General features: G+C 49.3%; 1 protein-coding gene across 1 annotated transcript; it reads right to left on the bottom strand.

Annotated features, from left to right (window-relative positions):
- Nucleotides 1–4398: 4398 nt before the first annotated feature.
- ADRB1 (adrenoceptor beta 1) lies at nt 4399–5793 on the bottom strand. The gene has a single exon (XM_007941590.1). It carries the CDS (start codon nt 5791–5793, stop codon nt 4399–4401), a length of 1395 nt encoding a protein of 464 aa, XP_007939781.1.
- Between the last annotated feature and the right edge of the window lie 4064 nt (nt 5794–9857).

Raw genomic sequence — 9857 nt, 5'->3', positions numbered from 1 at the left:
TGTGTGTGAAGGAGAAGAAAGAGAAATTAATTTAATTCCCTTTGCTGATGGGACTCGGGCACAACTATTTTTAGGTATAATCCAAACAGCGCATATCTTTTCCATTTTGATTAATAGAAACTTGGCAGCGAGTCAAAAGAATTAGTATTTCTCAGCACATTATGCCAGAAACGTACAAATAAAACTATATTACCTGTGCCAACATGGTTAATTGGAATTACTGCTAAGGGTTGGTTGGTTGGTTTGTTTTTTTAAAAAAAAGGCCCAGCTTTTTTTTTTTTTTTTTTAAGCGCCTTTCACAATTGGCAGCAAAAGTTACAGAATCTTTGTCATCTCGACCCTTGCTTAGAAGCTCTTGTCAAAAACTTAACTGTTAACATCACCCTGATACTTTGGGTGCAGAATTTCCGCCTGGCACTTTTACACAGTACCATGAGGAAGTTAATAAAATGTGAAATTAAAATAAGCTAGCAAAATGTGCCTCACAAGGAAGGTTTCACAATAGCCACTTAGAAGTTATGATTAATTCCAGCTCCAAAGAAATGCAGACCAAAAAATAAACTCTCGCTGCAAAGTTTTATAGACAAGTTGACCAAGAGACAAAGCTGTGTGCCACACCACCGATGCACTCTGGAGGGAGCGTTCCCACACCCTGGAAAGTCCTGGTGGCCACCCATTAGAGAACCTGACAGTGCTCCAGCCAAACACAATTTCCAAAGGAACCCATCAATGAATCTTATCATGAAGCTGGATTATTTTGATTTCCAGGTTTCTGCTGTTGGTACTTGTGCTACACACAGTCCCATCCACAGTAAGGGTGACTTTTTGCCTATCTGTTGCCCCTCTCCTGTCCCTTCCTTGATTTTGCTGTGTAGAATCTCATCAGTTTAAACAGAATTGGCAGGTTTCTCCTCCCACTGCCCCACCTAACTGGGACTGGCAGTCCTGCCTCCCACATTCCTACTGTAAATAATGATTTCAAAAACAATAAGTTGTTTTCACGGGTATTTGGAATCTTAGACAAAGCCTGTTTCTGAATCTTTGTAATTCTCAGTTGGATTGTTCAGGGCAACATAGATTTTTTTCTATTTCCTACAAACATATCAGCCACTCCTCGGAAGGAAGGTTGGGCAATCTACTTCTGTGGTGATACTGCCTTGGAAACCCAAGGAGGGGTCGCTATGAGTTGGATCGACAGCACATAACAACAACAACAACAACAACAACAACAACAAACATATACCAACAGGTCCCAAAACAATAATGGTTTCCTCTCAGAACATTCCGTAAAGGATTTAAATCTATCTCCTAAATAAATGATACGGATTTGTTCTTAAAGTTTAGAGAACTTTAAGGATTTTTAAGACCTCGGGTTAGGTAGGCCTATATCTATTTTTCATTCTGAGAAAATTCCTTTTATAACAATGTAAAGAATTCTCTAGACAAAATAAGTATACAATTAGGAAACCAGAAAAGTGAACCATGAATCTGGTCTTTAGTGTACTAGATAAAATGGCTAACACCTGCTAACTTTCTCGTAAAACGTGAAGATGGGACACACTTCCTAAAAAACTGGATCTGACCTGGTGGTGATGGTAGGAGAGTAACAGATTTCTATTTAGTTCCCAGGAAAGGGGCAACGAGAGTCCATCCTGAGGTTGATCTTATATTCTCCAGAATAAGTCTCCTTAAGTATTTAGTTTTATATGTTCTAGCTTTACCATCTTGGTCTTCTTTTTCCTTTTCACTAGACAGAAGGGTTAGACTTCATAGCCACTTCCGTTGAGAACAAAACTCTTCCAGCAACGGTCTACTAGTCTTGAAAATATCTCTATTACCAACCTTCCTCAGAAGCCCCCTTCCAAGTCTTGAAAGTATCCCGCTGTAGAAAAATAGGGTAACCCGTCAGTCCTGACTTCCCTAGCAGAAGAGTCTGCTCTGTGTTAGTCAACAAGAGCCAAAAGCTCTGTGTCCTTAACTGGAGTTTCTCTACTGCACAAACACGAAATGAAAAACTGAACTTAAAAATACAAAGAGAAATACTTAGCCAACCTTCAGAGAACACAGAACCAACGTCTGATGGAATTCCACTATGCTTTCCTTAGGAACTAATATTGGAGGGGGGGAAAAAAAAAAAAAGCTAAACCTACTGCCTTGGAGTCAGATCTGACTCACAGTCGATCCCTCCTTGGGTTTTCGAGGCGGTAAATCTTTCCGGAAGTAGACTGCCCAATCTTCCTTCCAAGGAGGGCTGGTGGATTTGAACCGCCAGCCTTCTAGTTAGCAATCAAATGCCTTAGGCACTACTTCACCAGAGCTCCTAGAACTAATATTACGGGGCAAAAAAAATCCTATCCTTGCGGTGTTGTAATTCTGTTAAGAAGTTAACTGATTTCAAGCTTGCTTTTACCTGCAACCTGCCCACCCAGCATTCTGCTGCAATGATCTAATTACACAAGAGAAAAAGTATTCACTCAGGAAGGCATTCTATAAATTTTTACTTAGCCACGAACGCATTTTTCATACTAAACAGCCTCTAGAGAGATATACACACACTGAACAAAAACGGGCTCTTAGAAGCCACTTACCACATTCCAAGTAGGCGACGGACCATTCAGTATGTTAGTCTTCCTCCCTACACTTCCCTGCAAAGGTGCAGCCATGTCACCTGGCCCGGCTGCTTTACTTAGAAAGATAGAGAAAAAAATAAAAAAGTTACCATCCAGTCGATTCTGACTCATGGTGACCGGTGTGTGTCAGAGTACAGCTATGCTCCATGTGGTTTGCGTGTCACTTCTGAAGTTAAGTGCAGCAGATAGGATCTCGACAACACCCACCAGTAGTCCGGGACACTTTGAATCCAGCTGTGAAAACATACAGCAACTGGCAGCTCCCAGAAGGTCCCTGCCCTTTCTTGGTCTAAATGGATTTTGCCATGTTTCCGAGTCATGAAACCTATTAGAAGAGCTATATTGGAAATCCAGTCTGTATTTTAAACCACACAAACCCTCTTTTCCATGATCACTGACCCCTTACAGACACACAGCACGTATCCTGATTGTGCTTCCTTGGTATTTATTGCACATGAATCGATTTCCCACACAGTAGAGCTGCACCAGGGTGTAAACACCTGGTTAAACATACAAGAGGAAACAATTTACACACAAGTGCCAAATTTTACCAGCAGACTCATGGGTGCACTTGGACATAAAATAATAATGAAAAAGTCCTCAAAATAATTATAATATGGACACAATTACAGTACCATGATAAAAGAGTATAAAAAAGTATTCTTTCCAGTAGATCATTAGCTCAATAGCATAATAACATAATAGACAATAGAAGTAAAGTTTGAATTTTATTTTCGTTTTTAAGATCCCCCCCATAAAAAGATTTAATTTCTTTATGTGCAAATAACATCTGTGGACTTTAAAACTTTTAACACTGTGCAAAAATGGCATTTTGAACCACTCCCCCCTTTTTTTTTTTTTTTTTAACCCAAATGTGCAGTTACCTGTTCTGATACTGGAACTTTTTTTTTTTTTTTTTTGGTAAATTTTTCTGTTCTGTCTTCAATGGACAGAGTCACATGTCACAGAGGCTCGGCGCCTGGTCCTTCAAACTAATATTGATAGATAAATAAGCTGTTTAATATAAACAGGTCTTTCTAGCTTCTGTGCAATGTGCACAGTGTGAGGTAGAACTCCCTCAGCCTGACCACCGGCGCGCGGGGAGGTGGGGACGGCAACCAGTGCGACCTACGAAAGCTAAGGAAGGTGAAGCTTGTTCCATAAATAGCTTAAAACTGCTTGAAACAGATTCTTCATGCATGCTTCCCCTCTGCTTTAAAACCAGGAGAAATCATTACGCAGGAATTAAAATTCTCTGAGAGGCAAAAGGGAACATGTCCTGATAAACTGCCCTCCCCCTCCTCCAGCTGACTGCTCCCGTTCCCCCTGAATCGGGTGGAGGCCAACTTGGTGGGCTTTTACTCCCTAAGGCTTCTCCCTTCCCTAATCCACCCAATTTCCGCTCAGGTCCTCGCAGGGAGCGGCAAGAAACCCACCTGGGGAAAAAGAATTCTAAAGATGCCTCGCGCGCACATAGGAAAGAAGGCCGGACCACAAACAGAAGGGAACCCAAGAAAAACCGGCCCGCCCCTCCCCAAACTTTCCTTCTGGGCCACGTTCCCCGGTTTTTCTGTTTGTCGTGGCTGATTCAGACGAGGTTTGTGGGCTTCGCGTTCACCTGCTTTCGGTCTCGAGTAAACACAGCTATTCTTTTCCCCCTGGGAAGCCATTCCGGGACGCCCAGACTCTGCTACTCCCCCGGGCGCAAGACCCTGCGCCCCGGCGAGGGAGCGTGGCGCAGCGCCGGCGTGGCGCCCCGCGCTTGGCCCTACACCTTGGATTCAGAGGCCGAACCCCGGCGGCTCGGCTCGTCCAGGCTCGAGTCGCTGTCCGCCGCCACCGCCCCGCCGTTGCAGCCGGCCCAGGGCTCCAGCAGGCTCGCGGGCGGCGCGGCCCCGACGTCGTCATCGTCGTCGTCGTCTTCGGCCCCCGGCGACGGCGGCGGCCGGGCTACAGCCAGGCAGCCCGACGCGCGCGGCCGCTTACTGGCGGCTGCGTGGCGCCTCCCGGCGGCTCGGCGCGCGCAGCAGAGCAGGCGCTGGAAAGCTTTGCGGAAGTCGGGGCTGCGGCAGTAGATGATGGGGTTGAAGGCCGAGTTGGCGTAGCCCAGCCAGTTGAAGAACACGAAGAGATGGTCGGACACCAGTTCGCGGTGGAAGGCCTTCACCACGTTGGCCAGGAAAAAGGGCAGCCAGCAGAGCGTGAACACGCCCATGATGATGCCCAGCGTCTTGAGCGCTTTCTGCTCGCGCAGGGCCACGAGGCGCGAGGGCCGTCGCTTGCTGGTGCGCCCGTTGGCCACTGGGGTGGCTGCGCGCGGAGAGCCCGGCGAGGGCACGGGCGAGGGTGGTCGCGCCGGGCCGCCGAGGAAGCGGCGTTCGCAGCTGTCGATCTTCTTCACCTGCTTCTGGGCCTCGCGGAAAACCTGCAAGTACACGAAGGCCATGATGCACAGGGGCACGTAGAAGGAGACGACGGACGAGGCGATAGCGTAGGCCCGGTTGGTGACGAAGTCGCAGCACTTGGGGTCGTTATAGCAGCGGCGCGCCTCGTCGCCCTCAGCCCGCCACCAGTGCATGAGGATGGGCAGGAAGGACACCAGGGCCGAGATGGCCCAGACAGTGCAGACGAGGGCCCGCGCCCGCGCGCGAGTCAGCAGGCTCTGGTAGCGGAAGGGCGACGTGATGGCGAGGTAGCGGTCCAGGGCGATGACACACAGGGTCTCGATGCTGGCCGTTACACACAGCACGTCCACTGAGGTCCAGAGCTCGCAGAAGAAGGAGCCGTACTCCCAGCGGCCCCACACCACGATGGTGGCCCCGAAGGGCACCACCAGCAGCCCCATGACCAGGTCGGCGCTGGCCAGGGACATGATGAAGAGGTTGGTGAGCGTCTGCAGCCGCGGCGTCTTGGCGATGGCCACGATCACCAGCACGTTGCCCGCCACGATGAGCAGCACGATGAGCGCCATCAGCAGGCTCATGGCGGCAGTCCACTGCTGAGACAGCGGCGCCGGGCTCTCGCTCACAGGGGGCAGCAGCGAGGGAGGCGGCGACGCGGGCACCAGCAGTCGCGCCGCCGTGGCCGCGCCGTCGGGGAGTGGCGCGGCAGACGACAGGTTGCAGGGCTCGGAGGCGCCCAGGGCGAGCGCCCCCTCGCCCATGCCGAGCTGCGGAGGCCGGGGGCGGGGTGTGTGGCGGGGCTGGGCGGTGTTTGGGGAACACCCCAGAAACCCGGGCGGCGGGGCGCGCCGAGGGAGGTCGCAGCCAGGTCAGGACAGCCGCGGCGTGGGTCCCGAGGCATCGGCGCCGGGCACGTTCCCCGCAGGAGCCAGGGCCGAGTGCAGTCGCCGCCGTCGCCGCTGCTGCTGGAGCCGCTGCCGGAACAGCCGCCGGGACCTCAGCATGTTTCTGAGCGCGCAGGGCCCGCAGCTCCGGCACCCACCCCACCCTGCTCCCACTCCCCCACACCCCCAGCCAACCCCCTGGGCCTCACGTCAGGCTCCTGTAGCCAATCCGGGCCAAGGCACGCCCCTATCTGGTTCCCCCTCGTCGACTCCCCGCACCTCCCTCCCACCGGCAATTAGGTGACTCGGAGGAGAAGGGGCAAAGCGCTTCCCCGGCGCTCGCCAGTTCCTGCTTGCGCGCTGGGTCTTGTTCCCAATTCAGTCAGCAACCGCTACAGAGTCTGGCTCCTTGCGCGTCCCCGCCCCTCCTGCGGCCCCCACTCGCTCTTGTGCTCCGCTCCCGCCCACGCCCCTCTTGCCTCCAGAGCCTCGCTTCCTCCCTCCTTCACACCCCACTCCCTCCTGCGCCCCCAGATCTCCTGGCGCCCCCTCTGTCTCCAGTACCTCGGTTCCTTGCGGAGCCGAGCTCGTGCTCCCTTTAGGAGGGAGGGGATCTCAGTGTCCTGGAAGCACCAGAGCGCCACGGACAGACAGCCTGTCCGTTGTTGGAGGAGTTTGACAGGGAGATTTTTTCTTGATCCGGCAACCTAACAGGGCGCGCGTGTGTGTAAAACTCTTCCCTCATCAAAAGAGGACCCAGCCAGCCTGCGTCCTGCTAGCTCCGGGGATCGGAGGCGGGTGTTGGTGGTTAGAGGAAACTTTCCAGCAGAGCGCGTTGCAGGAGCACGCCGCGCGTAGGTCAGCATCGCTCTCCGGCGTTTTTATTGCAAGGAACTCCTGGCGTTCCAGCGTGGTCGACGCAGAAAAGAGGCGAAGGTTTGTGCAGTGACAGCTAACGCTGAGGATGAGTTGGGCAAACACACAGACCTCAGTCCCAGCTAATGAATGTGTGAGTATGATGCAACAGTATGTGTGGATAATAAAAAGACAGGTTTTAGGAAACACAAATATTACCGCACAAAGTAAATGACACTGCCACGAGGAAAGGGCACATTTAATGACATTTCAGACTTTTCACATCCAGGGATAACGCCTGTATTTTGTGTTTTATTTCACACGTGATTTTATAATTTGAACTGAGTCAATAAAAACAAAGAGGAGCTGTCAGTTTAGGTTGATGGATGAACTAAAATTCCAGATTTCTTGGTGTGCAGGATTGTTTTCTCTTTTGCTCAAGTTCCCAGATTCTCAAAATTCTGGGACTAGTTTTGGAAAGACGAGAGAAGAAAACACATAATACTCAAGAGGTTTAAAATCCAAAAGCATTTAAAGATATATAGCTGGTTTTCGAGTTGGCTAATGAATCGTTTTGAACTCTGTTCATTCATGAAATCTGCCTTGCTGTAGGGTGGATGAGGAGCTCTGGTGGCACTGTGGTTAAAGCACTGGGCTGCTAACCAAAAGGTCTGCAGATTTATAGCCTTGGAAACCCTATGCGGCAGTTCTGCTCTCTCCTATAGTGTCCCTATGAGTGGGAATTGACTCTATGGCAGTGGGTTAGTTGATTGGTTGGTTGTGAGTTGGATTTTATAGGGGACTGACAGGGTTGCCACTGACATCAGAGAGACAGCAAGCCCTTGTCTAATTCAGCAGTGGTCATGTCCTCAGCTCAGGCCTGGAACAGAAGAATCTTTTATTGAATCTTTGAGGAGTAAACTACTTTTGATTTTTTTGCAACAGGGCGTGAAAATGTTATCTAAAGCGCACACCTCAGAAGCAAGACTGGGCAATCTACTTCCATGAAGATTTACCGTGTCAGAAACCCAATGGGGGTCTCTATGAGTTGGAATCGACTCGATAGCAGTAGGTTTGGTTTTTTGCTATCATTAATGCTCACACGTGTTTCTAACACTGGATCAACAACAGCAGCAAAATCAGCATCTGGAAGGAACGTCAACATTTGGCTGAACTTTTATTCTTAACTTCGAGAGAATGACTTCCGTAGCTACCCAACTCAAGAGCAAAAAGCAATGTCTACTAAGTTTGTAAAATCAAACAGTTTAATCTACCTTCTCTTACTCAAATCCAAGTATATAAGTACATAGGTCCAAACTTGATATTCAGTGTTGACAACAAGTGTTGACAACAATTTATTTGGTTATTCACCCTGCCCTAGGACTTAGTGGTCTGTTGTTGTTGTTGTTATTTGCCGTCGAGTTGGCCCCAACTCATAGTGACCCTTCCTTGGGTTTCCGAGGAGGCAGTATCACTATGGAAGTAGAACTGCCCAACCTTCCTTCCGAGGAGTGGCTGGTGGGTTTGAACCGCCAGCCTTCTGGTTAGCAGTCAAGTGCCTTAGGCACTATGCTACCAGAGCTCCTGGGACTTAGTGGTCTACTTCTGTCAGTTTGAGGAGGTTGAGGAGGGGGAGCAAAGAAACAAGAGGGTCTAGAAAGATAGGGAGTACACCCTGGTTACCCTTCTTTCACGTCCTCAAGGGGTAGTCTCCAAGTAGTCAAGGGGTTAGAAGAAGTTGAAATAGATACTTCTCTGGAAAGAGGCTCTGAGTGTCCTGCTGTGGTGGGGGTGGGAAATGTGGGGCAAAGGCTTTCCTATCAGATCCCATCCTTCTGTCAAGTGCTGTTACCAGAATAGAGTGGGCCGGCCTTAAGTGCCCCTGAGGGTGAAGGGACTGCATTTTTGTGAGTGATAAAGCCAGAACCTGGTTGTGGAGGTAGAGTGTGGGAGCCAAGGTTCTGTGTTGTTGTTGTTGTTGTTGTTATGTGCCGTCGAGTCGGCCCCGACTCATAGCGACCCCTCCTTGGGTTTCCGAGGCAGTATCACTACGGAAGTAGGATTGCCCAACCTTCCTTCCGAGGAGTGGCTGGTGGGTTTGAACCGCCAGCCGTCTGGTTAGCAGGCAAGTGTCTTAGCCACTATGCTACCAGGTTCTGTGTAATTACATAATAAACCCTCCAGGTCTCAGGGCATGAGATTTGAATAATTGAAAAACTCTCCTAAAATTTTCCTTCTCATTCAGAAATACTTACATTACATTTCTCTGAATTGCTGTATTAAAAAAATACATGAAATCAAACATTCAAACCAGAAGGTTATTCTAACCAAACCAAAACCAAACTCACTGCCATCAAGTCGATTCAGACTCATAGTGACCCCTGTTGGGTTTCCAAGGCAGTAAATCTTTACGGAAACAGATTGCCCCATCTTCCTTCTGCGGAGCAGCTGGTGGGTTTGAACCTCCAGCCTTCTGGTTAGCAGTCTAATGCCTTAGTTACTATGCCACCAGAGCGCCTGTTATTCTAACAGAAGCTGCAAAATAGGGCGTAAGCATGAAGGGTGCCAGGGATGCTTGGAGCTGTCTTCACTTGTACTGACTGAAAAGCTTGGAATAGTCTATGTTCAACTTGCGTTAGCTTTCTTTTTAAAACAAAAAATTCTCAGATCTCCTTTAATTCCTACATTTCATGACTTTTTGAGACACTTTTTGAGTTTTAATGGGAATTCAAAACCAAGAGGAAAAGCTTATCAGCTTATATAGGTGTGACATGTTTGGGGGTTGTAACAGCAAATTGAGTTAACTCCTCCATCTCCCCATCCCCCACCTGCAATTATTAAAGTGAATCAGTTGTGAACCCACACATTTGACAAAACTTTAGAAAATAACAGTGTTCCAGCAATAACACTCATCGGTGCACTGGAGAGGTGGTGTGCTTCTCAGTGTTACCTGCCCACACCTCTCCCGTTCCCATCCCACGACCATGGCCCCAGCCCTGAACTTGGCATGAGTTCTGTTGAATCTCTCCGCCTCTAGTCCTTCCCTTTGATGTGCTCTGGGATACCATAGCCAAATAATATTTCTA

Source organism: Orycteropus afer, unplaced genomic scaffold (genome assembly GCF_000298275.1).
Source record: "Orycteropus afer afer isolate SDZICR_OR568_19922 unplaced genomic scaffold, OryAfe1.0 scaffold00082, whole genome shotgun sequence".
NCBI classification, from domain to species: domain Eukaryota; kingdom Metazoa; phylum Chordata; class Mammalia; order Tubulidentata; family Orycteropodidae; genus Orycteropus; species Orycteropus afer.
Note: the sequence above shows the minus strand (reverse complement) of the source record. Positions and strands in the feature narration are given on the sequence as shown.

Coding starts and splice junctions, on each gene's coding strand:
- ADRB1 (XM_007941590.1), bottom strand. CDS start 5,793: ATGGGCGAGGGGGCGCTCGCCCTGGGCGCCTCCGAGCCCTGCAACCTG.